The sequence below is a fragment of the Physella acuta genome, unplaced genomic scaffold, assembly GCF_028476545.2.
Source record: "Physella acuta isolate Inbredline_101_S28 unplaced genomic scaffold, ASM2847654v3 ptg001419l, whole genome shotgun sequence".
Lineage (NCBI taxonomy): Eukaryota > Metazoa > Mollusca > Gastropoda > Physidae > Physella > Physella acuta.
The window spans coordinates 70,220-96,822 of NW_026732934.1; the positions used below are offsets into that span (position 1 = coordinate 70,220).

General features: G+C 31.6%; 1 protein-coding gene across 1 annotated transcript in view; it reads right to left on the reverse strand.

The window, feature by feature from the left end:
* The window catches only part of LOC131927565 (prolow-density lipoprotein receptor-related protein 1), a 184,362-nt gene that overhangs the window by 51,567 nt on the left and 106,192 nt on the right, over positions 1 to 26,603 (reverse strand). Inside the window, exons 5-37 of the mRNA XM_059283275.1 lie at positions 25,536 to 25,571; positions 21,886 to 22,020; positions 21,406 to 21,519; positions 20,854 to 20,976; positions 20,385 to 20,548; positions 20,062 to 20,161; positions 19,749 to 19,911; positions 18,945 to 19,173; positions 18,159 to 18,339; positions 17,402 to 17,536; positions 16,835 to 17,077; positions 15,232 to 15,415; positions 14,472 to 14,688; positions 13,804 to 13,996; positions 12,969 to 13,088; positions 12,220 to 12,363; positions 11,725 to 11,847; positions 11,132 to 11,272; positions 10,589 to 10,695; positions 9,879 to 10,008; positions 9,317 to 9,439; positions 8,671 to 8,802; positions 8,176 to 8,295; positions 7,568 to 7,684; positions 6,422 to 6,547; positions 5,926 to 6,129; positions 4,503 to 4,707; positions 3,669 to 3,845; positions 2,795 to 2,942; positions 2,236 to 2,332; positions 1,898 to 2,014; positions 653 to 789; positions 70 to 160 (exon numbers count right to left, since the gene is read on the reverse strand). Of these exons, the coding sequence (XP_059139258.1) occupies positions 70 to 160; positions 653 to 789; positions 1,898 to 2,014; positions 2,236 to 2,332; positions 2,795 to 2,942; positions 3,669 to 3,845; positions 4,503 to 4,707; positions 5,926 to 6,129; positions 6,422 to 6,547; positions 7,568 to 7,684; positions 8,176 to 8,295; positions 8,671 to 8,802; positions 9,317 to 9,439; positions 9,879 to 10,008; positions 10,589 to 10,695; positions 11,132 to 11,272; positions 11,725 to 11,847; positions 12,220 to 12,363; positions 12,969 to 13,088; positions 13,804 to 13,996; positions 14,472 to 14,688; positions 15,232 to 15,415; positions 16,835 to 17,077; positions 17,402 to 17,536; positions 18,159 to 18,339; positions 18,945 to 19,173; positions 19,749 to 19,911; positions 20,062 to 20,161; positions 20,385 to 20,548; positions 20,854 to 20,976; positions 21,406 to 21,519; positions 21,886 to 22,020; positions 25,536 to 25,571 (4,776 nt within the window). The remainder of the gene's footprint in view (positions 1 to 69; positions 161 to 652; positions 790 to 1,897; positions 2,015 to 2,235; positions 2,333 to 2,794; positions 2,943 to 3,668; positions 3,846 to 4,502; positions 4,708 to 5,925; positions 6,130 to 6,421; positions 6,548 to 7,567; positions 7,685 to 8,175; positions 8,296 to 8,670; positions 8,803 to 9,316; positions 9,440 to 9,878; positions 10,009 to 10,588; positions 10,696 to 11,131; positions 11,273 to 11,724; positions 11,848 to 12,219; positions 12,364 to 12,968; positions 13,089 to 13,803; positions 13,997 to 14,471; positions 14,689 to 15,231; positions 15,416 to 16,834; positions 17,078 to 17,401; positions 17,537 to 18,158; positions 18,340 to 18,944; positions 19,174 to 19,748; positions 19,912 to 20,061; positions 20,162 to 20,384; positions 20,549 to 20,853; positions 20,977 to 21,405; positions 21,520 to 21,885; positions 22,021 to 25,535; positions 25,572 to 26,603) is intronic.

Consider the following 26,603-nt stretch of genomic DNA (forward strand, 5'->3'; position numbering starts at 1 on the left):
AATAAAACTCACACAAAAATGAACACAACCACTCAGAGATAAGAATTTTCCCATGAAATAAAACTTTACCAGAATCAATGACTGTGGTGATGCCAGTTCCATTCAAAAAGCCACTGGTGATGACATTCTTTTTTATATCTGTCCAATAGAGACGGTCTTCCTATTGGTTAAAGTTCAGTCAATTAAAAACATTGATTGGAGTTCAGTAAATTAAAATCATCTTTTAGAACAACAGAATAGAAAAAAGAAGAAAAATTCTGAACAGTCATGTAAATGAAACAACAGAAGGTCCTAAATGCTAAAAAAGTAAAACACTAAATGTAAAGTACAATACAGGGCCATTAAAAGTTAAATTAGTAAAACAGCTTTCTCTCATTACAAACACTAAAGTCATCGTGCCTAGGTGGATATTTGACAAAGGAGATCAGTCAGTCAAGGTATACAAATCTAAAAAAAAATTTTTTAAAAGCCTAAAACAACATAGTTTTTTTTTTTTTTAATGCTATTAGTTTGTTAAATTAAATTTTGATCAAGTTGATGTATTTTTACTTAATACTTTAAAATTTTTAGGGAGAAGTTGTCAGTTCATGTATTTTAGGTACAAATTTGAAGCAGCTTCCGCTTTTTTCATCAACTGCATCAACAAACTTACCAGGAAATCAAAAGCAAGAGATGAGGCATTCTCCACATATGGCACTGTTATGGAGGGGATGACGTTGTAGTGGGCATTGTCAGGGCTCACCCCTCGGATCTCACTTTCTTTGGTGAACAACAGGTAGGTTTTGTCATCTAGATATAAGAGAAATATATTTGAGACCAAGGCTGGCTTTAAAACCAAATGGTTTTGTCATCTAAATATAAGAGAAATACATCTTGAGACCAAGGCTGGCTTTATGATCAAATGGTTTTGTCATCTAGATATAAGAGAAATACATCTTGAGACCAAGGCTGGCTTTAAAACCAAATGGTTTTGTCATCTAAATATAAGAGAAATACATCTTGAGACCAAGGCTGGCTTTATGATCAAATGGTTTTGTCATCTAAATATAAGAGAAATACATCTTGAGACCAAGGCTGGCTTTATGATCAAATGGTTTTGTCATCTAGATATAAGAGAAATACATCTTGAGACCAAGGCTGGCTTTAAAACCAAATGGTTTTGTCATCTAAATATAAGAGAAATACATCTTGAGACCAAGGCTGGCTTTATGATCAAATGGTTTTGTCATCTAAATATAAGAGAAATACATCTTGAGACCAAGGCTGGCTTTATGATCAAATGGTTTTGTCATCTAGATATAAGAGAAATACATCTTGAGACCAAGGCTGGCTTTAAAACCAAATGGTTTTGTCATCTAAATATAAGAGAAATACATCTTGAGACCAAGGCTGGCTTTATGATCAAATGGTTTTGTCATCTAGATATAAGAGAAATACATCTTGAGACCAAGGCTGGCTTTATGATCAAATGGTTTTGTCATCTAGATATAAGAGAAATACATCTTGAGACCAAGGCTGGCTTTATGATCAAATGGTTTTGTCATCTAGATATAAGAGAAATACATCTTGAGACCAAGGCTGGCTTTAAAACCAAATGGTTTTGTCATCTAAATATAAGAGAAATACATCTTGAGACCAAGGCTGGCTTTAAAACCAAATGGTTTTGTCATTTATACATATCAACTTTAATTTTGGCTAAATGGTTCATTTGTTTTAATTTGTTAACATTTTTTTTCAGAAGATGTCTTATTGGTAAAAACATGACAACTCTTTTTTTTAAGTTATGAAATTTTAAGAATCAAAACGACTATTTTTCCTTCACAATTTGAAAATAAAATACAGCTGATTTCTAAGAAAAAAACATGTTGACGTTGATGCTAATTGCAAAATCGCTTACCTTCACAGGTATATTTGTCTTTCAACTTAAACCTATGGGGGCACCTGCAGACAGGCTGCAGGTTATCTCCGATCAGACACAGGTGGCTACACTTGGAGTTCAAGCAGGGGTTGATCACTGAACAACAGAGAGAAAAGTTAGACAATTAGATTCTATATAGAGAGAAAAGTTAGACAATTACATTCTATATATCAGATATATAGGGTGAGAGGAAGATGAAGAGGATGTGGGTATAATCATCAAAAAAGCATCATGTTGTATATGTATCACCCTACCTGTTAAATCCAAAAGAATCAAAATTCATATATTAATAAAAAAATATTAATTACAAAACTCACTCTGGGGTTGACGCATAGGGTGGTACATCTGTAGGTCAAAAGGCTGCTGATATGTTTTGTATAAGACTGTTACTTCGTTGCCATTGAACTTGTTAGCCTGACGAGAAATTTTTTAAATCTCTTTAGCTTCTAGCAAAGTTGTAAGCTTGGTTGTGAGTGATCAATACACTGGACACAACAAAGTCACAACCAATACAATCTCTTCAAAAAAAATGTTTATGAAAAACAGTATAAAAAGTACATTTACTAATCTAAAATTGTATGCTGTTGATGTAGTATTTGGGAAATAACAAAATAAGGGATTTAACTAGTTCTCTTTAAAAAAGTTTCTTTGTGACTTCAGACAATTCAGAAATATTTATTCTTAAATTAAAACAACTACTTTTTTTTTTTTTTCTGCTGACATAAAGGTATAATTAAAGTTACATTTTTAAATGGGATTTTCTTTAGTTTGACATTTTATTCATTTTATAAAAAATTAAATTTAAATCTTTATATTTTAATTATATTTTTGGCAGATAAAACTTCTGAGCAGAGCTTCCACACTATGAGTGATTACCTTGACCAGAGAGTTGAACCTCCAGTCAGTCCAGTAGACGTAGTTCCCAAACACTGTCAGAGAGAAGGGGTGGTTGAGCTGCTCGTTAGATTTCAGAACCAGCTGGTAGTTGTCACCATCATACGTTATGGTATGGATGGAGTCTGACCTGCAAGAGAAAAATGTTCTTAGTAGCCATCATATGTGATGGTATGGATGCAAGAGAACACAACTTTATAAATGTTCTTTGTCACCATCATATGTGATGGTATGGATAGAGTCTAACATGCAAGAGAACACAACTTTATAAATGTTCTTTGTAGCCTTCACAAGCCAACACAAATTTATAAAGGTTCTTTTGAAAACTGAAGAAATATGTGCTTATATATTAAATATAATTATTACCTAGTTCAATAAAAATACCAGTAACTGTTTTTGTTTTTTAACTATATGTAACTCCTGAAAAAAAGTTATTCTGCTAAAAACAAATTCCAATGTTTCTCTAAATTTGAAATTAAATGAGAACTAGCATATAATTTTGGACATGAAACAGTATTGCAGTAAAACAGAAATAAAATTCCAATATGGGATGTAAACATTGGTCACCATCTAAATTTTTTTTTAACTATGAACCCAACACTCAAATAGGAAGGTTTAATACACTTGTTTAGAGAGAAATTTTATTGCATTACTAGTCACATAGAACGGAACATACAGGAAGGTAAATTCATTCTAATTCAAAGGTATAATCCAAATTTTTAAACAAATATTTAATTGTATTCCTAGTCACAAAAAACTGAGCATACAGAAAGATATATCCAATTGTTAATCGAGATATTTTATTGCATTAATAGTCACATTGAACTGAGCAGTTTGAACATCGGGAGTGTCTTACCTAGCATCCACCCAGTACAAACGCCTTGTGTCATAGTCAACAGTCAACCCATTGGGCCAACCTGCACCTTTCAGATTACGGATATCATAGACAATCTTCCTTGTGTTGTCTTCCCCTGCCATGGAACAGGACTCTATCCTTGGATAATGTCCATCCCAGTCAGTCCAGAACAATTTTCTGTTAAACAGCCAAAATAAAAACAGAAAATTTCACCAGTTTTAAATAGTCTGTAGTTTATTACATTTAAAAAAAAAATACAATTAATTATATTCATTTATTTAGAAATTAATTACAGTTAATAACAATTATTTTACTTAATAATAGTTTTAAAATAAACAAATATAGGAGAGTGAGGCGCTAATAGTTATGCAACATTGCATAGATACATGAATTTTTATAATAAGGAACAGGATTAAGCAAGCAACTAATAGAATTAGTATTTTAATGAATAGCTATTTTGTGTTGGTTTTTATCCACATTATAAATAAGCATGGACTTAATATTCTTGCGCTGTAAAATACTAATAAAAAGGTTAAACAGTAGCTCCCATTTCCTAACAGAAAGATAACTGAGTTTTGACAAAAAGAAAGATAACTGAGTATTGACTAACAGAAAGATAACTGAGTTTTGACTAAAAGAAATATAACTGAGTATTGACTAAAAGAAAGATAACGGAGTTTTGACTAAAAGAAAGATAACTGAGTATTGACTAACAGAAAGATAACTGAGTTTTGACTAAAAGAAAGATAACTGAGTTTTGACTACAAGAAAGATTACTGAGTTTTGACTACAAGAAAGATAACTGAGTTTTGAATACTGAAATAAAAAGTGTACCCGACTCTGGGATCCAGCACGATGGCCCGAGGATTTGTTATGTTGCCAGCTATCAGGGTGGCCCTGCTTGAGCCATCCAGCTTGGCCACCTCAATCTGGTCCAGACTACTCTCCACCCAGTAGATGTTGTTGGCTATCCAGTCTACAGCTATGCCCTCTGTGGTGGCTAGACCATTCTCTACTATAGGTTCTATCTTGGAAACAGCTGGGACAAGAAATAAAAAGATTAGCAGTCATGAGAAGGTAAGGATCAAAACATAAAATTTATTTGGGACAAGAAGTAATAAACCGGGAGTGATCTCCCCTAAACTTTCTCGAATATTCTTATATAAAACAACAGGGGATGGGAACTCGGGATATAGTTATGATTTTTAATCCATTTTAAATACATAAACTTTTAAAAATAAAATAGAATCTCATAGAAAAAAGTATTGCACATCAAGCGAACGCCGAATAAAGATGTTCATAATGGTGCGCAATATTATTAGTACTTTATAAATTTAGATGTGTTTTTGAGAAATCAGAAATAGCGTAAATTAGTACTTCCCGTCAACGGAAATTACTCAAAATTTAACAGAAGGTAGAGAATTAGATCTTTTACTTACATGTGAAATTTCATTTATCTATCTGAAATAGTACTCAAGTTATAGGCTTTTGAAAAATTCAAAGTAGAAAAAGTACCACTTCCAGTTATCGGAAATCGCTCAAAAGTTGATACGGATCTACGATTTTGATAAAATACTTATATATGAAATTTCATCAACCTAGCTGTAACGGTACTCAAGTAATCGTGTTTACACACACAAAAACACAGACACACACACACACACAGACATACGGACAAGATTGCAAAATTATGTTTTTCTCTATACTACGTATATACGAGAAAGTAAAAAGATGGACTAAGATAAGCAGTAAAGAGAAGGTAAGAATCATGAAATTAATTGGGGACGAAAAGTAAAAAGATTTACTTCTAACATAAGCAGTCAAGGGAAGGTAAGAATCATAACATAAAATTTATTTTAAAATGATTGATTGTTTTACACCGGTAATAATTAAAACAGATATGTGAAAATTGTGTACAAAAAAAGAAAACTTGAACAAACAAAACAGTACACTGAAAATTGATAGTAATTTTTATATTAATGGAACAGGTTACCCTTGGGTTTAATAGTTTTAAGTGTCCTCCATTTTTTATTTGATTGTCTAACCTGACACGGGAGGTAACTGGGCAAACTTTTATCCCAGTTTCTTTCAATGTCAAAATAGTTGTTTTGCATTATTCACAGCAAATTGCTGTTTTTTTGCTTGTTATCTTATTCACATGTTAATTCAACTGATTACTTCAAATATAATTCTTAAGAAATTGACTTGTTATTGAAAAAGGTAACATGTACAATAAAAATTTAAAAAAAAAACTCACAATTTTCATATATTTCTCCTCTAAATATTTTATCCATATTGACATCAGTCCAAAACACTAAAGACTTAGACTTAGAATAACGAAAATCCAGAGCAATAGCATTCTGCAAACTTGATACCAAAGGAGATAAGAGTGTGTTGTTTTTAAGATCCAAAAGTCGGATTTCATGCCTGTTGGCAAAGATGATGACAAGTGGTTCATTATCTGAAAAATATAAATTTGGTATTGTTTTAAAAATAACAGATATGTAGGTTGGTTTAATATAAATTTGGTTTTGTTTTAAAAATAACAGATACATAGGTTGGTTTAATGATAAATGTGTTAAATATGTGTTAAATAAAATTTAAAATTTAAAACGGTCACTTCAAAATTTGAATTAAAAATTATGTAAAATAAAAAATTATAATTAAAGAAGTCAAATTTATTTTATTAAGTATATTTTGAAACATGAATGATTTACAAAATTAAAGAAAAGAATTTCAGTAAAAGATCATACCATTAGGTTTACAGCTAAAGTGATCAGATTCTAGTGTGTAACCAGGGTTACAATAACAATGGTGGCCATTTGGCGTCTGCTGGCACAACTGGCTACAGGTACCCCACTTTTCACATGCATTGATGTCTGTAACAAAGCCAACTCAGAAATGTTTACAATAAATAATAAACACTACATGCATACTATTTTATATCAGTAACTCAAGTGAAAAAATTAATTATAACTAAATTGTTAACAGATAACAATTATCAGTCTACTGAATTGTTAACTTAATAGTATTTAGATCTACTAGTGTGTTATTTATTTACTAATTGTGAACTTAATTTCTACCTGCAGATGTGTTTACTACATTGTTAGCAGTTAATTAATTCATATTTATTCCTATTAATAACTGTTAATGTTTGTTAACAAAATTGTTATTTGTTGGCTAAATTACCTGATACATAAATTGTTCACTGAATAATATATAAGCTGTTAAATAATTATTTATCATGAAATAAAATAAACCGGGAGTGATCTCCCCTAAACCTTCTCGAATATTCTTATATAACTCTGAATATAGACATGATTTTTAATTACTTAAACTTTTAAAAATAGAATTTCATAGAAAAAAGAATTGCGCACCAAGCGAACGCCAAAAGAAAATGTGCATAATAGTGCGCAATATTATTAGTACTTTTTAAATTTACATGTTTTTTGAGAAATCGGAAATAGCGTAAATTACTACTTCCGATCAACAGAAATTATTCAAAATTTGATAGAAGGTAGAGAATTAGATCTTTTACTTACATGTGAAATTTCATTTATCTATCTGAAATAGTACTCACGTTATAGGCTTTTTAAAAATTCAAAGTAAAAAAAGTACCACTTCCGGTTATCGGAAATATCTCAAAAGTTGATATGGATCTACGATTTTGATAAAATACTTATATATGAAATTTCACCAACCTAGCTTTAATGGTACTCAAGTAATCGTGTTTACACACAGACACACGGACAAGATTGCAAAATTATGTTTTTCCGTATCAGTGAGGTGTAAAACGTCGAGATTTATAAAAATCTCAATTTTTTTTTTTTGCAGGATTACAATACTTTCTCTATACTTCGTATATACGAGAAAGTAAAAAGATGTGCATCACTTCTTACCCATGCAGGTTTTGTTGTCATTTTTGAGTATCTTGTCAGGTGGGCATGAACAGAGGAACCCCTCAGGTGATTTGTGGCACGTGTACTCACAGTCATGGTTCAGGCACATGTCATACTCTGCAACATACAGTAGTTTATTTGTTTCATTATCTAAACATAGAGACAACTTTTTAAAAGTTGTTTCTTTCTTTTAATGTTTCCAGCATTCAACTCTTTAAATAACTTTTAATCATTAACCAATTTAATAAGATTTGTTGACACTTTCATTAAAAGAAAGTCACAAAATTAAGAACCATCCTCAGTAAATGAATTTGAAATGTGATATATAGCTAAATAGTGAAGCTGATGTACAATTTTAAAGGATGTTCTTAGTATATCCGCAGCTGTAACAATGTTTTTATTATAACGAACAAGGGCAGCTGACAATAGAATATAAATCTTTTTCTAGAAATAAAATTAAAATTGCTACAACATTAAAATATATAATTTAAAAAATACAATATTAATGCATCTTTGTATTATCATAAATCAAACAGAAGTAAAATTAGTATATCTTTGCACTATCACAAATCAAAGACATCTTTGTATGTGAACAGGTCTGTTCCTACCACAAAGCCTCCCTTCATCAGAATGATCAGGGCAATCGTTCTGGTTGTCACACAGCTTTTCTGGTGGGATGCACATTGTTTCATGGGTCTTGCAGGCAAAGTTAGGAGAATGGCACTTGGCTGGAGATAGAAGAGATAAGAATCAGACACAGGTTATAACAGGACATAATTAAAATCTTGCACAATTAGACATATAGGTCTACATAACCACATTAAGTTAATTAAATGTTTGTTTTTGTAGGATTTTATGATGTGTTAAAAAGAGTTAAAAAGTATTGAAAATAGAAGTATGTAATTAATATAATAAAACAAAATGAGAGTTTGATACCAGGTCTTTCAAAAATATACAAACAGTAAAAAAAATTTTTATTTTTTTATTTTTATCATGCTTGATAACATAGTATTTTTTTGTAACCTGTCTGTGGGTTGTTATTAAAAAAACCCAAGGATATTTCACTTCCCTTTCAGTGCAAGTTTGTCAAATAGTTCACCTACCACAACCTTTCTCATCAGATTTGTCTTTACAATCAAATTCATCATCACACTGCCAAAAGGATGGTATACACTGCTCCCCATCAGCACACTTGAACTCAGACCAGTGGCATGTTTTCTGGGTGGTGTTTTTTGCTGTTGGTTATTAGAAACACCTTCATAATCAAACTTTATAATTTAAAAAGAATTCATGGTCTGAGGTAGATTGTTTAAAAATTGTTAGCATAAACTTAAGGCAAATTTCTTTATTTAGCACAACATAGCTTGTCAAGAAATATATATATATATATATATATTGTGTATATATATATATATATATATATATACACAAACGAAAATTGTCTTTCTCACTTCTAAACTCTATAACAATTACATTAGGCCTCATTCATTCAAATAAGTAGCTCTACATAATTCTTTGCAGAATTTAAAACTAAGAGTATTTTAAATACAAGATGTTCAAGTAAATCAGTTTAGATTTACACTATGAATGAAGATTCATTGTCATAAACAATTTGATTGAAAGCTACTATTAGTTTCTACCAATCAGTGTTCCACTTCTAAAAAGGGAAGGAACAACTAGCTACTGTTAATAAACAACAATCTGAAGAGCTGAACTTAATTTTTAACTATGCGTAGCCAACAAACTTACAGCAATCCATTTCATCAGAGCCATCCAAGCAGTCCTTGTTGACGTCACAGCGGTAGATGGACTTTATGCAGGTGCCATCAGTACAAGCAAACTCATCTCTTTTACAGACCTTCACTCTCTTCTCTGGTGAGGAAACAAAAATACTTTTAAATACAAAAATTCAAATCTAGAATTATATTTAAACACTTTATTCTTCAACAGAAATGTGTAGGTTACTTTTCATTGGCTTATGTTTAATTATGTGTACTTTAAAAGTCTGTCCCTTTTTTTTAAACATTCATCATAAACATAATTAATATGCTATTTAATACTTTTTAGTTAAGGACAACAAAGGAGGATGAGCATAAAACTGACCACACTATCCTTTGACAATACAGAGGTCACAGAGGCAGGTGCGCTCTACTTCATCTGCCCTATTGACCATAGGGTCAAAAGGATAACTTAGCAGTCATCACAATATATTAGCAATGTAAAAAATAAATCTAGTTCAGTAACCTCTAAACAAGAATAAAAGAGACATATTACACACTTTAGTATTATTTTGTGAGATTAATGAACTTACCACATCCCTTTTCATCAGCCCCATCTAGGCAATTGTTCTCCCCATCACACTTGTACAGCTTAGGTATGCAGCGGCTTTCATTGACACATTTAAACTCTCTGATGGGGTCACACCATTCTCCACAGTCAAGCTGGGTAATTTAAAAACACAGGAAGCTTTACAACAAAACAAACTTTGAGACATTTGAAACCTTTAATAGGATCACTCTACTCTCCACTTTTTGTACAAAAATTAGTTTGAAAGTAGTTACAGTGGTACCTCGACATATGAGCAATATTTTGCTTTGGTATAAAAATTAAGCAAGTGAAGCAAGTAATGAAATTAAAGTTAATGAAAATTAAACGTTAGCAGTCTAGAGAATACCCCCGCCAGCATCTGCTGTAAGCTTAAGTCAACTGGTTTCCAAGGTAAATATATTTTATAAAACTACTTTAGTTCTCTACATTTTTTTAAATTATGTTTTTTCACAAAATTGATCATCTATAGATTCACTTATCTTAATCAAAACCCAGTGATGTTGATTAATGGCTTTTAAATAATTGTAATGAAGAAAATGCTCTGTGGTACAAGAAATATGAGCAATATGACATAAGAGCAATGTTAGAGAGCAAATGAAATCTGTATCTTGAGGTTCCACTGTATTTAAATGTTCAAGTTCAATGCAAGTCTGTTTTATTGGGTTAGCAGGTAAAATCTCAAGCTTCACAAACCTCGTCCGAGTTATCTTTACAGTCGTATTCATTATCACACCTGAATTCATAACTGATACACCTGCCATCTAGACACTGGAACTGATCATGTCCGCAAGTGGTTTTACCTGCAGAAGAGAATGTGGCAATTTTTGAAAAACTAGAATGTTTGAAAACGTATGCAGTCATTTTTAAAATTAACATTCAGCCATGAGAAAGTCAACATGTTTTTTATATAAGTGCTGTTAAAAGGAATAAACTATTATATTATATGAGTATACCAAGACAGATTTGTTAACAGATTTATAGCTTATGATACAGTGTAATGAGTTATTTCAAGGGTAACAATTAAAATTAGGTTGAAAGATCCCAATCATAACTAAACACCTTTACATCACTGCTAAATACTAAATAAGAGATGATGAGGATGTTAGAGTGAACGATGGCACAGATAGAACCAAAGTAGAGGTGGAAAATCTAGATTTCTAATCAAAGAGTTAGGATAAATAAAATAAGTGTGTTTTGTGTTGCAGTAGTGCTGAACAAGATGACGCAAACACTGACCACACTTCCCATCCTGACAGCACACATGGTCATCTTCGTCTGAGCCATCGGGGCAGTCCTTCTCCCCATCACACTTCCAGCCGCGGGGTATACACTGTTTGTTGGACTGGCACTGTATGTGGTCATCACTACAGGTGTGGCCTTAAAAATAAATAGTGTCAATAGTAGCCTATTACAGAAACAGCATTGTGTGGCCTTAAAAATTAATGTGTCAATAGTAGCCTATTACAGAAATAGTATGGTGTGGCCTTAATAAAAAATTATTTTTCCAAATAAACATAATTTCAAAACTAATCTTTTACTAAATATATTTCCAGGATGGAGGAGTAATGAGGGGAGGGGGTGGGGGGGGGGGGGGGGGGGGGGGGGGGTTGACTATTCTAAATGTAAAGTGAATTTTTTTAATTTTCATTCTGAAACAAGGGACATGAGAGGCCCATCATTGTTAAGGGATGTATAGAGTAAGTTTTTGCAGCTAATTTTTTTAAATTTTTATTTCTGACAATAAGAATACTATACATGACTTTGCAAATTGGTAGACCATTAACATCCTTGGAGAGGTTTAAATGAAAAATGTTATACTCCTAACTTACTGTCACAGCCTTGTTCGTCCTCCCCATGGGCACAGTCAGGCTCCCCATCACACCTGAACTGCAGGTAAATACAGATGGACGTGTTGCAGGCAAACATCTCGCTGCCGTGACAGGTGCGGTTGGCTAAAAGTTGTAGGTAAATAAACTCAAAATTGCTTTCATATTAAACAGTTGGTCAACATGGAACTTAAATGACAGGGGAGATAAGAGGTTAAGCAGGGCTAACCAAAAGGGTTTAGACCGCATCTAAGAGTCTTACTTTGTCCAAAAGCTCTAAAAAAAACATGCATTTATTGATTTTTTTTTTTTAGTTCCACTGTTAGATAAAGCTATTCTGTTAGGGTTTTAAATATAAATTGTATGTAATTTTTAAAAAGTCAAAGCTAATCTATTATTTAAAAAAAATTATTGTATGTAGAAAAAAAAATGTTTCAATGGTAAGGTTGCATGAACTTAAAAAAATTTAAAAATGTAAACAAGGTCTCAACCACTAACCACACACTCCATTGCTGCTCGTATCCTCATCTGAGTGATCTTTACAATCAAAATGACCATCACATGTCTTGGCACTGTGTATGCAGTCACCATTTTTACACTGAAACTCCAGAATTTTCTGGCACTGTCTAGGGGCCACATTTCCTAGGGGGATAAAACAATCAACGCTCATCAACTGTTGATTTCATCAGCTATTCACATATGATTTAAGTTTGATATTGTTCATCATCAAGGATTTAGTAGTATTCACTTGCTGGCAACAAAGATCCAGATTTATTGGATAAATTCATAAAATAGTTACCATGAAGTTTCATAACTACCTTTTTAACTGAGAGTAATTGAAAGGGGAGCTTATAAAAAGCAAGATCAAGAGAAAGGGAAATAACCATCAGTTATGCGAGTATATAATTTATGTTCATTACATTTTTTAATCAGGCGCTTTTAGAAAAGTAGTTGAAGCAGGGCTGACCTTTAAAAACACTCTTTTATTACATATAACAAATTGGACTATGAGTTGTACTACTTAAATAAACTAGGAGAGTTATAACAAACCATCTAAACCAAAATGATATTGTATTTCAATTCATTTAATAATGGTAACAACAATAGTCTTTGTTAATAATCAAAAATGTTTGGCAAGTAGTACTCTATCCTCTACTATTATAATACATCAGTAATACATCAAGACCTTGCATACTTTTTCCAAAAGTATATAATGGCATATCTAGCAAACAATTGAAACAACTTACCTGTGCAGGTGACTCCATCATCTGTGGATGTCCTCCCATCAGCACACCTGCACACATGGCCGCCAGCAGTGGTCAGCAGACACAGATCACTGCAGTGGTTGTTGGCACATGGGTTGGTACCTGTTGGGTTGAAGTGCTTTTGGTTAAACCACTTTTTTCTACCAGACCCCATTGCTGATGTAAACAGCAGTTGAAAAAAATGAACATTGAAAACCAAATCTGGACATTTAGTATTACCCTTTCAGACCAGGTTAGACTTCTAACCCGATAGTTTCGAGTTCGAATCCGGGTTCAAGTTAGTGGAACGTCCCCATATCCACAAGCTCTGATGGGTACCTAACTCACGTTAGGGAAAGTAAAGGTGGTTGGGTATAGTGCTGACCACATTATCCCTTAAAATGCCAAGGTCAAGAAACATGAACTCCACTTAATCTGCACAATGGATCGTTAGGTCTAAAGAGGAATGTTTACTTTTCAGACCAGGTGAATAGGGCAGGTGAAGTAAAGTTCACCAGTTTTTTGTGCTGTCAGATTGTGAAAGGTTTGTGTGATCAGCTCTATAACCAGTAAGATTTACTTTCCCCAACTGGAGTCAGGTAACAATTAAATATGGGTTGACTAAGTGTCTTCCTTAGGACTTAAAATATCCTAACCTAAGTTGAGATTATTGGGTTGTAATTCATCATCATACAGCTTGACGTCAAACACCACAGCACTACCATTGCTATAGAAGACTTTTGTTTCTTTCTTACCTCTAGGTTGTAGCTCATCATCATACAGCTTGACGTCAAACACAGGGGCACTACCATTGCGATAGAAGACTTTTGTTTCTTACCTCTAGGTTGTAATTCATCATCATACAGCTTGACATCAAACACAGGGGCACTACCATTGCGATAGAAGACTGCCTTGCTTGTGCTAAGATTTAGCTGCATCAGACTCCCGTCCATTGACTCAGCCCACAGTAGCCTGTTGTCCAGTTTGGTCAGCCCATACGGGTGCAGGTTGCTGGTGAAGTTGACTTCAGTCTGATATTAGTAATAGACAATAAGAGAAAGATTTATAATTTAAGAATGAAAACTAGTTATCTTATGCAGTCATCAGTTTATTAAAAAAAATTTAAGTAAAGTAATCGTGAATGATGACTACTATTTTTACACATTCTTAGTAATAAGGAATAAGTACAAATCATAGTGACTATTTATGTAAATTTTTCTTATTTAGGAAAACATTAAAATAGTAGTCACCATTAAATATCAATATAATTTAATATTTGTTAAAAAAACCATGACTTTGTAAGATTCTACAATTCATGAGCACAAGTATTGCCTAGTTAGGCTAATAAACAAAAAAACAAGGCCTACTTGGCAAGTAATTCTTTTTTACTATTTCATTGCTACTTCTTTTAAAACAAATATTTAGGATACCTTAGAAATTCATTTATCTACTAAAATATTTATTTGGTACACCTGATTTTTCACAGGATAAAAAAAAAAGATTCACCTTTCTTCTTTCACCTGTTGTGGACATAGACTCAATCCTGTCATAGAAAGCCTCTGTCCAGTATAAGGTGTCTTTTGCAGCATCAAGAACTAGGCCATTAGGCCACTGGATTCCCTTGGACTCTATTTTGTTCAACTGGCTGCCATCCATGCTGACAGAGTTGATGCTAGGATTTCCTACGCCAGGGGAGATCACCCAGTCAGTCCAATACAGGGTTCTGTAATATAGAGGAAAAATAAATATATTCCTCATATTGTCAATTAGTCAAATATAGGAAAATTAAAACTTGGTACAATATTGTAACATCCAACTCGGGTTTTTTTTATCAAGATCCAAAGCAAAGTAAATAAATGATAAGGAAATGCATTTTTTAAAATTTAATAATCACTGAATTGAATTATTTCCCTTATGTAATCATGGCAGTACACAATACATTTGATTGTATCTAGCCTGTATCATACTACTGGGTGTAAACTATTTAAAGAGCTTCATTTTCAAGTTTCCCAGTTGATTAATTGACACTGGTACAGGGAACCCTAGGATCAGATCATACTTACTTATTTACAAAAGCTATTTTATTCAGTTGTTTTTTCTCAGTATTACCATTTTAATGCTATTTTTTTCTGTTTTAACCAATATTTATAATTATATTTTATATTAAAAAATTTAACTTTACAGCTATGATAAATATATAATTTTCTATTACATTGTTTTAATCAACAAATAAAAATCAATGACATCAATCACAAAAGCAATTTACCCTTTTCTGTGGTCAATGGCCAGTGCTTTTGGGTTGATCAAAGATTTGGCTTTCTCTGAGTCCAAGAGGGTGTACATGTAACTGCTGTTCTTGATGCTGATGGCCAAGATTTTGTTCCTGCCTGTGTCAGCACAATAAACATTCCTGCCCAGCCAGTCCACAGCTAGACCATCACAGTTCACACCTGGGTGACAGAAGAAAAGTTACAGCAAGTGCTGTGTTACAGATGACAAGAGAAAATTTATGTTAAGGATAGTGCTAAGGATAGAAGATTTATGTTAAGACAATAGAAGATTTATGTTAAGGATAATGATAAGATAATAGAAGATTATTGTTAAGGATAATGTTAAGAATACAAGATTTATGTTAATGATAATGTTAAGACAATAGATGATTTATGTTAAGGATCATGTTAAGACAATAGAAAATTTATTTTAAGGGTATTGTTAGAATAGTTAGAAAGGTTACTGAACAGACACAAGATAAAATTACTTCAAAAAAAACTTTTTAAAAAACCACGTTTTTCTTGTGGACTAAAAAGTAGAAAATAACTATTTACATACATTTGATGACAAAAAACGTGGGTACGTTCACCATCAAATTTCCCGACCCATCTGCCCGACCCACGTTTTTTGTCATCAAATGTATGTAAATAGTTATTTTCTACTTTTTAGTCCACAAGAAAAACGTGGTTTTTTAAAAAGTTTTTTTTGAAGTAATTTTATTTTCTCCTTTTTAGTCCGTTGCTACACATGAAAAACGTGGTTTTTAAAAAAAGTTTTTTATATAGTTTATTTTCTACTTTATCCAATGACTTGATTAAGTATGACTTGACTAAGTGTTTATAAATACACGGACTAAAAATTTTGAGCGACCAGGATTCGAACCTGGGTTGTTGCGGCCACAACGCGAAGTACTAACCACTATACGATCACGGCCAGCGCGCTCACATCGATTGGGGCCGAAGTAACTGTGTCAATAGGTTTTCAGTCTTGTCGGTATCTTTAGAAATCGTGTCCTCAATTTTATGGTCCTTAGAGCGTAATTAAATTAAGCTAATTACGGTCTATAATTGCTAGTTTTTATGATTGCATCTGAAATTGTTAGGCGAAAGTAACCTGCATGCCAAATTTCAGATCTATAGAGCAATCAGAAGTGGGTTAATTTTCGATGTCAATTTTAACAACAAACAAACAAACAAACAAACAAACGCGAAGCTGAGTTAAGAAAAACGTGTTAAAAACATCTAACTACTGCAAAGTTCAAATTAGTATATGAGTTCGAGATACATTTAACAATAACATAAAAATATTTTAAAATTATTCTAAAAATTCTAAATTAACAAAATAGTATTGATTTTTTTAATTTTGTCGCACCTAACAATAAACAAAAGTGTTTGTTTTTTAAATTAAACATATAGTTAGCAGTTTTTAACAGATAGCATTTTAGGATAGTTTATGTTTAGAGTGAACTTTATGTGATAGTAGAATTTTAAAATGCCTGGCCATCAGAAGCACATGGTGTGCGACGTATCACATTGTTTTTGCACAAATTTGTTCACTAAATAAAAAAAAAATGTTTTAAATGATACAAATTTTTAGACCTTGCTCAACAAAAACTTCAGATTCTGTATCAGCATCAAACTTCCTACGCCTGAGGGAGTGCAGCACATTATCATAGAAGTAGATGTAACCCTCCACTGAGTCAAAATCCACAGATTTGGGTCGGCCCAAATTGGCAATGGGAGGGTAAATTTCAAGATCAGCTTCATTCAACTCAGTTGAGACAAAGTGTATCATTCCTTGCTGACCGTTTGTCAGGATAAAAAATTTCTTTGTAGTTCTCTCTGAAGAATAAAAAAAATGAAATGAGACTTTAAAGAACCAAAATGTTTCCAATGAAATAATTATTTAAGTCTATGCAGTGCTAAATCATGTTGAATAAGAATGTGCATGTTTAGTCTTTGAATGTTAAATAAAAACCACATTAACACACAAGAATAAATTCTATGAGTTTAAGTATCAGTTTAAATTATACCACTATTGCCAAATCTTTTATAGGGAAACTTTCAAATTTAAAATTACTTTTGTCTTGGTCTTTTGAAGGAAAACTTTTTTTCAAAATTTTTAAAGAAAAACTTAAATTTCTTTCAAAAATAAGAAAAACCTACTTTCACATTTCTTTTGGTCTACTAATGTATACCCAGCCTTGCAAATGCATGATGCCTTAACCATGTTTGTCGCTCTATTAGGGATAGGAATACAAATTTGTTCACAGCCAGCTTGGGTACACACATCTGTATCACCTGTAATGGTAAGAGACATACGTATGTTTAAATCAGGTTTGTTTTTAAAAATTTCCTTAACATAAATTATATTTTATTAGTATATACCTTTAGACTATACCTGTATTATAAAAGAATTCAATAACAATTTTCTAACTAATATAGCTGGCTAGGGAAAGTTGAGGCAGTTGAGTATAATGCTGACCACACTATACTTTCATATGCGGAGGTCACAGAAACAGGTGAACTCTACTTCACTTGCCCAAAGACTGTCAGTTCGAAAAAGGGAACTTTACATTTATAAATGTATACCTGATTACACGAACATGAGTTGCAAGTAAATTTATTTATAAATGTATAGCCGATTAAACTAACATGAATTGCAAGTAAATTTATTTATAAAGGTATAGCCGATTAAACAAACATGTATTGCAAGTAAATTATCTATAAAACCTACAGCCACAGCTGTCACCTACTGATGTATTATAATAGTAATATTTAGTTATTTTTGATGCTTTTTGCTAGCATCAGCAATAAAACCCTCACCATAACCCTAACTTTGTAATACAGTCAGAAAAAAACTAGACAGATACTGTATCTGTCTCTATAAAAAAGCCAATTTAACTTTAAAAAACAAGCTTACTGTCAATGGGCTGCATGACTGAGTGGAGAAGCTTCATGGCTGAGGGCTTGACATTGTCACTGATGACATCCTTGTGTGGGAAGTCACTGTGGAAGCGGTGGATGCGGATGACTTTGTTGCTTATGTCATCCGCCACGTAAAGGTAGTTCTCCAGAATGGTCATCCCAAAGACATTAAATGTCTGCACAAAACATTTTTAAAGTGGTGAATAATCATCATAATAAATTTAGAGTAGCTATGACATTTTTAACATTTTAACTGTTGCATACTTAGCACTAAATAAATGTAAAGCAGAAAATAATTAAAATAATAAATCCTATGCAGCTATGGATGTATGGAGTGGTCAAGCAGTAAATTGTGTTAGGTCTATACTGAGTCTCAGGGTTGGTTGTCAGGTCAAGTAATCTGGATAAGCTTCCCTTAATTTTATAAATATCTAGTGAGCACCTGACTTGGGCAATGTATTGCTCAAACAGCTCCTGTATAATAATGGCCATATAAAAATAAACTCTATTTCCTACTGACTTTTCATCTAATATGGGTACAATTAAGAAGAAATGTTTGCTGTGTGTGTTAACAGTCACACAAAATCTCTTTATGTGTTTTGATTTAACACGACAAATCTAAAATATTGGTGTTGAGTTAAAGTTAGTATTACATTGGTGTTGCTGTAAATGATAAAGTAGCATTAAAAAAAAAATCAAGATGTTAATTTTAAATTTATTTTTCAATTGAGTGCTTCTAAAACAATTCTACTATTAGTGTTACTGAGATAATGCTACATACATCTCGACCCTTGGCAATGACCATCCTGTTGCGTCCATTGTAATCCATCCTCTCTAGGACGTCTAGATAAGAATCCCCCCAGTACACATGAGAGTTTGCAAGGTCTAGTGTTAAGCCATTAGGATGTGCAATTTTAATGCTGGCTAGTTTCATGTGATTGCTTCCATCCAAGTCTAATCGGCCAATCGGAGCTATCGCATCAGATGACCAATCACAGTAGAAAAGAAATCTGAAGTAGATAAAAAAAATTATCAGAGATAACTCAAAAGGTCTAAATATACAAATAAATACATAATAATATATATACACATTTTTTTTTTATCTACAAGAATATATAATTTTAAAAGATGCACTGATTAATGTAATGTGATCATAGTATTTTTAAGACGGAAGAACTTCTTTAAAATATGATATAAATATTTTTTTATTTATAAAGTTCATTGAATCAATACAGCTCATTAATAATTTCCGAATAATTCCAAGAAATTATATTTTTTAAATTAGTCTTTAATATCTAAATTTATTTTTAAAGCTTTTTTTGTTACCCTTTAGTAGAGTCACCATGAAATTACATTTTAAAAATAAGTCGCAAACATATTGGAATTATTTTTTATTAGTTTTAATATCAAAACTTATTTTAAAGCTTATTTGTAACCTTAATTGAGTCCAAATGAAGTATTATTTTTTTATTAGTTTTTAATATAAAAACTTATTTTATTTGTACCCTTTAGTATAGTCCAAATGAATAAATATTATATATTTTAGTCTCAAATATTAAAACGTATTTTAATGCTTATTTCTTACCCTTTAGTCGAGTCCACAGCTATACGCTTAGGTCGCTTGATCCCCATAGAGAGAATATTCTGGCAGTAGCTTCCATCACTGGTGCAGAAAAAAATCACCTCCTTAAACTCATCAGAAAAATACCAGTTACCAGAGATCCAGTCTTTGGCCACAGACTTCACATCTGGTAGGAACAAACATGATCATATTGTTGAATGGTAGTTGAAATTTATTTTGCTCACAGAAAAAAAGTAAATATATTAGCATATTTTACACTATTAACATGTAGTAAACTATATTGTATTTCATAAAAATGTTGTACTACTAGACTTACTTTTTAGAGCGTATTGAGTTTTTATCTCCCATGTTACTGCAGAGTTATCTACCCTAGCACAGACAAACTTGGATTGGACTAAATCTTCAGAATGTGTTACCTGTAAAACAACACAAAAATATTAAATTACTTCATGTGTTGTTAGTATTACAAATGATAGTAGCAATAAGGGTTAAAATCAACATAAATGGTGTAGTAATACTATCTAAATAATTTTTAAAAAGTAAAAACTGTGGTCTTGGTGTATGTTCCATTAAAAAAAATGTTCAAATAACTTTTAAAATTGTTAAAAATAAAAAAGCAAAAGAAAATATTTTTTTTACCCAGCAAACAGAATTATTTTTAACATCAACATCCATTGCTGTTATAGAATAACCCGGTCCATTAAATGGTACAACAGTGAATGGCCTGTCATCATTAGAAGGGATCTGGAACAGCGTGATATTTCTGAACCCAGCCACCACAAGCACAGGTGCAGGGGCTTTATCTAAACAAAAACACAAAAACAAAAACACAATGTGTAACAGTAAGACAATAAAGTACTTCAATTTAGAAGTAATAGCTGCAAAATGGAATTGTTTGTCTATTCTTTCACCTTATAGTATTGTAGTGACTATTATATCATAAAATTAATAAAACAAGAATACAAGGGACATCTGTCAGAAAAAAAAAAATAGGACTGTGAGCTTAGACGATAGAGCTCAAATATTATTAAACCTTTTTAACTCATTAAAACATTGATTATAGCAGTATAAAAATGTTGCTGTAAAAAGAACAACAACAAAAACTCACCACTAATTTTACAACTCCCCTTTCCAACAAGCTGATATCCTGCTTTACATGAGCAGTTATATCCCTTGTCAAAATTGACACACATTTGATCACAGAATCCAGGGTAGTTGCACTCATTCAAATCTGGCAATTTGAGCAACCTATTTTTTAATCTCATTCATAAATTATTTTTTTTAAATTAATGTTTTTGTTTCAGATACAATGTGTTTAAAAAAAACTGAGAATTTAAAATAAAGCATTATTAAGTTTTGACAAGACTTCTATTAGACTAATATAAAATTCATTTTTTGTTTTGTTTACTAGCATTGGCATGTAAAAGTTGAAATACACAATTGTTTACATTTTTTGTCAGAATTTATTATTATTATTAAATCCTATTGTTTATTAATAATAGAATTTATTTAAAATTTGGCTTACAGTTTTAAATCACTAGTTTTTATTATTGTTTTTATTTTTAATATGTTTAAACATTTCAATTTTTTCCACCCTATCTTTTATTTGAATCCCTTAATGGTTAACTAAAATAACTATAAAGGATATCTCATGTTTTACCAATACAAGCAGAGTTATTGTACTCTTTGCCCTCTTCACAATAGCACATTGGGCCTTGGTAGGTCTCTTTACACATATTTCCTGGACATTTCTTTACCCTGCATGCTCTATTTACTGTAAACAAATTATACATTTAAAGTTATCTGCTCCTTTACTAATGAGTACAAAACATCTAATCTACAGTAAGTAATGGCCATCCACTAAATGTTTCAATTTTTTTTAATTTGACGTTTACTATTAAACTTTTTTAAAAAAAAAAAAAGGTTTTTACAAGCTCTGAATGTGCAGTTCTGTGCTTTATCTCAACTATATTTGGCAGACTTTTTCACTGAATTTTAACGCGAAAATATTTTTTGCTTTTGTACCTATTATTGTGTTTGTAAATTTCCCCATGCTTCAACCTTGACCCTAACTGCCATAACTCTATTGTACTGCTTGAGCTTTTGTAAGAACCTAAAAAAATTTAAAAACATTTCTTACTACAATGGGGTCCCTCATCAGCCCCGTACGACTCACAGTCTGTTGTACCGTCACACACTTGTTCTACACTGATACAGGTTTGTGTTTTCGGACATCGGAACTTGTTGGGACACTTGAAGTTGTCCACAAGGTTACCTTATAGAAGAAGGAAATCCATGGATTAGCTTGAATAAATTAATTTTTTTGAAAATTGAACACCAGATTTTTTTAAAAATACAGCATATGTTTTTGGAACTAACAATATCATACCTGAACATGCACACTGACAAACATTCACATATGTACATATAAACACATTCCCACATTTGTACCACTAATACACACACATCAACAAGCAAGTACATACATATGAACATTTACAACATCAACAAAACATACATGCACGCAACCCTCACACACATACACATGCATACACACATACTAACACGTTCAAACACATGCAAAACAACTAGAAGTACTGACATTTTTTTCTATTTATAAGGATAAATTAACTTACAGAAAAGACATTATCTAGTCATTGTCTATTTTTAAATTTTACTTATAATCATAAGTTTACACTAATATAACCCATAAAACCAAAGCAAAAAAAAAGCAAAAAATTAGTTACTGCACTCAACTACATGAAGTGTAACAGAACTGATATTCAAAGCCAAATATTTTATCATTATTTGAATTTTCTTACAGCCTGCTCTGTGTAGAGATCAAACACCATTTCCATGTCCTTACCCGTTTGTTTGAGCACAACCTACTTGTTCTTGGTTATTATTTGCAAACTCTTAATGGGACACATTTTTTTATAAACAGAACGATGAAAAAAGGTCTGATTTTATTTTAGTGATTGTCCTTTTTTGTTAAAGAGGCGTGGTGATTAATCAAAATCAAATTTTTATAACATTAAAATATAAAACGCTAAACCCTCAACAATAAGTTTAAGAAGAAAAAACAGCTGAGTTAGTAAATAAAGATTTGCCCTTTGCTTAAGCTAATAAAAACCAGAGTATCCTCCCCTTTAAATCTTGACAAATATTATCCTTGAATTAGTTACTTCACTGTGTAATGACAGATTGAATAAAATCTAAAGAAAGGTAAATATTTAAAAGCAGAAAATTCTAAGTATATAGTTTGGCATGCTGAAAGAATTAAGGGGGTCATACTGTACATTCCAAATTCTCATCAAACCCAAGCCAACAAGTATGCACAATTAGATCAGTAGATATGTTATAATTATGTTACTGTGTATGCATTCCCTTGTATGCGTATGTTATTAAACATCTACCACTATCATGTAATTAAATACTGGGACCATTTCCATAATCTGTTATCATCAAGTCAATTATAAATTTAATAAACTCACATGCCTTAAGTTTAATTATGCATATGCATGCATTAATGTGCTCATGCATATCTATATGTTAACACAAGTTCAATGCAATTTAAAGCATTCTACGGTTAAATTTTAAAGGAAAGTTTTAATAAAAGGAATGATGAAGTTATCTTCGATGCTCTTCAAGGTAAATGGGGAATTCATCTGCTCCATAAAATATAATCATGGTTACCATGGTAACAAGTTGTTCACCAATAGTAGGGAGGGTAGAAAGGGTGGGGGAGAGGGGGGGGGTGGTAATATTCAAATCAAATTATTGAGACTATTACAAATACAAAACACTGTTTACTGAAGGGTTTGTTCACTATTTTTTTAGCAGAGTTTTTTTTTTAAATAAACAAAGTTTCATAATTTGATACTGCCAGTAACTGCTTATTCATGACATTGTTCATTCTTACAGGAATCCAGAAACAACAATAACAAAACAAAAAATAATCTTTTTATAATTTGACCCAAACAAAACATTACACAGAAGACAAATGAAAGATGGATGCATAACATTAACAAGAGCTCATTCAAGATGAAATTTAAAGCAATCTGTTTTTTTGGAGTTACCTTCCTTGTAAAAGATGTCTAAATAATAAAATGATATCCCATTAAAATGAAATCTTTAGAAGCTTTTACAAGCCCTAGTTAGTTTTAAATAGCTGGTTAGGTACAGGCAAGCACTTGACTCAAACTTTTAAAAGAAACAAATAAATACTAAAAAAAAAACTTTTAGATTATACTTTAAAATAATTGTATTAAATGAACTCAAAATTAGTATATGTTGGTTTTTTTTTACCGTTCTTTAAATATATTTTTAAATCAAAAGTATACAGATACTAATATTCTAGATATGTAAATAATTAATAAAATAAGGAAATTTTTTCCTGAGTAGGCGTTTTCCAAAATTATTTATCAGTTTTGAAAACATCAACATAAGACATAACAAATATCCACCACTACACCACCACCACCTACACCTACAGTAACTCCATTCTCACACAGCTACAACATTACAGACTACCTATCTCTCATCTAAAGAACTAATCAGTATTAAACTCTTTATCCATTTAAAAAAAATATTTTATTGTGTTGGTTTGATGAATGCATTTTTATAACAGAATATACTGATGTATTTCCAAAAAATGTATATAATATATATATATATATATATTTATATTTTAAAATCTGCTTCCTCATTTTCTATCAACCGGTAATCAAAATTGTGTTAATCAAATTTCAGTAAGATGTAGTGGGTTGATAAGAGAAAAATTGTTGGGATAAGAGATATTGTGGAAAAGTTGAGAAGGGGTTGGGGGAACAGTGTTATTATGAATGGATGATGAATATGTTCATATAAAGTAAAGAAATGTTTATAATCTTTTTATTTAAGTTTAAACACACTCTATAAGAATTTTTTTTTAATTAAATTAAATTAAATGAGTATATAAAAAAAAGCATTTTATATTAATGTTTGTTTGTTTGCTTTAAAGAAACTTTTTAAACAATATTGAAAGGGAAAAAAAAATCTAAATAAATCTAGCAAAAACGGCTCAGATTTCACTACCTATTTCAGATAAATAACAACTAAAATTACTTTAAAATAATAACTAAATTCTAATTATGCTAATGAGTATAATAGAGATATAGTATCAAATTCATCTTACATAAAGTTTATTCACCAAAAATATTATGGCAGAGATTACTAATCTAGGCATTAAAGGGTTAATTTTAAGCAAAAATAAAAATAGAATAAAAGATTAATTGGAACCATTTGTATATATTTCTTATCTTAATAATGTATCATTTAAAAGGAATAGCTTCTTAATTTTATTAAATTTTTAATGTGCACTAGTTTAGACAATGAAAATAAATGTGTCATGCAATTTATCAATTTATATTTGTGCATTTTAAAATGTCACTAATATAGGGGAGGGGGTTCATTAAAAACATTACAATTCTATTTTCTTAACTTTAATATGAGAAATTTAGGGATTATAAATTGATCTAGTTTTTTTTTATTTGTGTTTGTACTAAATCATAATTTACACAGGTCTGCCTGATTTAGAATTTGAATATACTATACAAATCTTGTTATTAAAGCTAAAGTTACATAGGGAAATAGTTGCTATGATATTCCTGCATTTGGATACATGGGCAGGATAAAAAATTGTGAGGGTGAAATCAGCTAATCAAAGCACATTATTAGGGTACAGCAACAAAGATAAAAAAAATTATGTGATGATGTTATTATTGCTGGATGGCAGTGTGAGATACAGACCTCGGGACCAAGTTCCTTTTTTAGACATTGTCCGACCTAGGCAGCAAAGAAGAAGGAATGTGTGAAGGAAATTATAGGGGGTGAAAACAAAAAGTCAGACAACAAATGGAGGGATCTGGTTGTGCCTGGTCACCGTGTCCAGATAATGGTCTGAGAGAATGGTCACCATGTCCAGATGACTAGTCACCATGGTGAGATGACTAGTCACCATGGTGAGATGACTAGTCACCATGGTGAGATGACTAGTCACCATGTCCAGATAGTTAACCATCTCCAGATAATGGTCACTATATCTAGTGAGAAATCACCATTTTTCCCATGTTGAAATAACTGTTGTCATGTCCAGATGAACAGTCATCATGTCCAAGTGATTGGTCACCATGTCTAGGTGACTGGTCACCATGTCCAGATGACTTGTCACCAATATTCAGGTGACTGGTCACCATGTCCAGATGACTGGTCAATATGTCCAGATAACTGGTCACCATGTCCAGATGACTGGGCACCATGTCCAGATGACTGGTCACCATGTCCAGATGACTGGTCAGCATGTCCAGATGACTGGTCACCATGTCCAGATGACTGATCATCAGTCTGGCCCCATTGTTTGAAAACTATCCCAAGCTCATTCAGTTTATTGATAAATTTTATTTATCAGTATTTTTATATTCCAATTTAACAAGCTAATATCTTATTTAATACCCTTTCAGCTATACACAACAACCAGTAAATAATTACTGTGATTCAAGTTCTATGAAAACCATCACATGTAATTCTTTTTAAAATGAACAACATGAATGAGCATCAGGAACAATAAATGATCCTAACAATATTCAGAGTAAACAATGGCTTGAAATTTATCAATGTAAGAATTTCAGAGTTTCTTTTTTCAAGTAAGCATTTGTTTGGATTATTACTTAAAATAGTTAACTGTAATATTTATTCTGAATTGTTGGAAAAAAATAAAATAGCACAGCTGATTAAAACGTGTTCTCTAATCAATATGGCTATGTAAGATTTTGAATATTTCTTTTTAAATGGAAGTTACACATTGATTTTTTTTATACA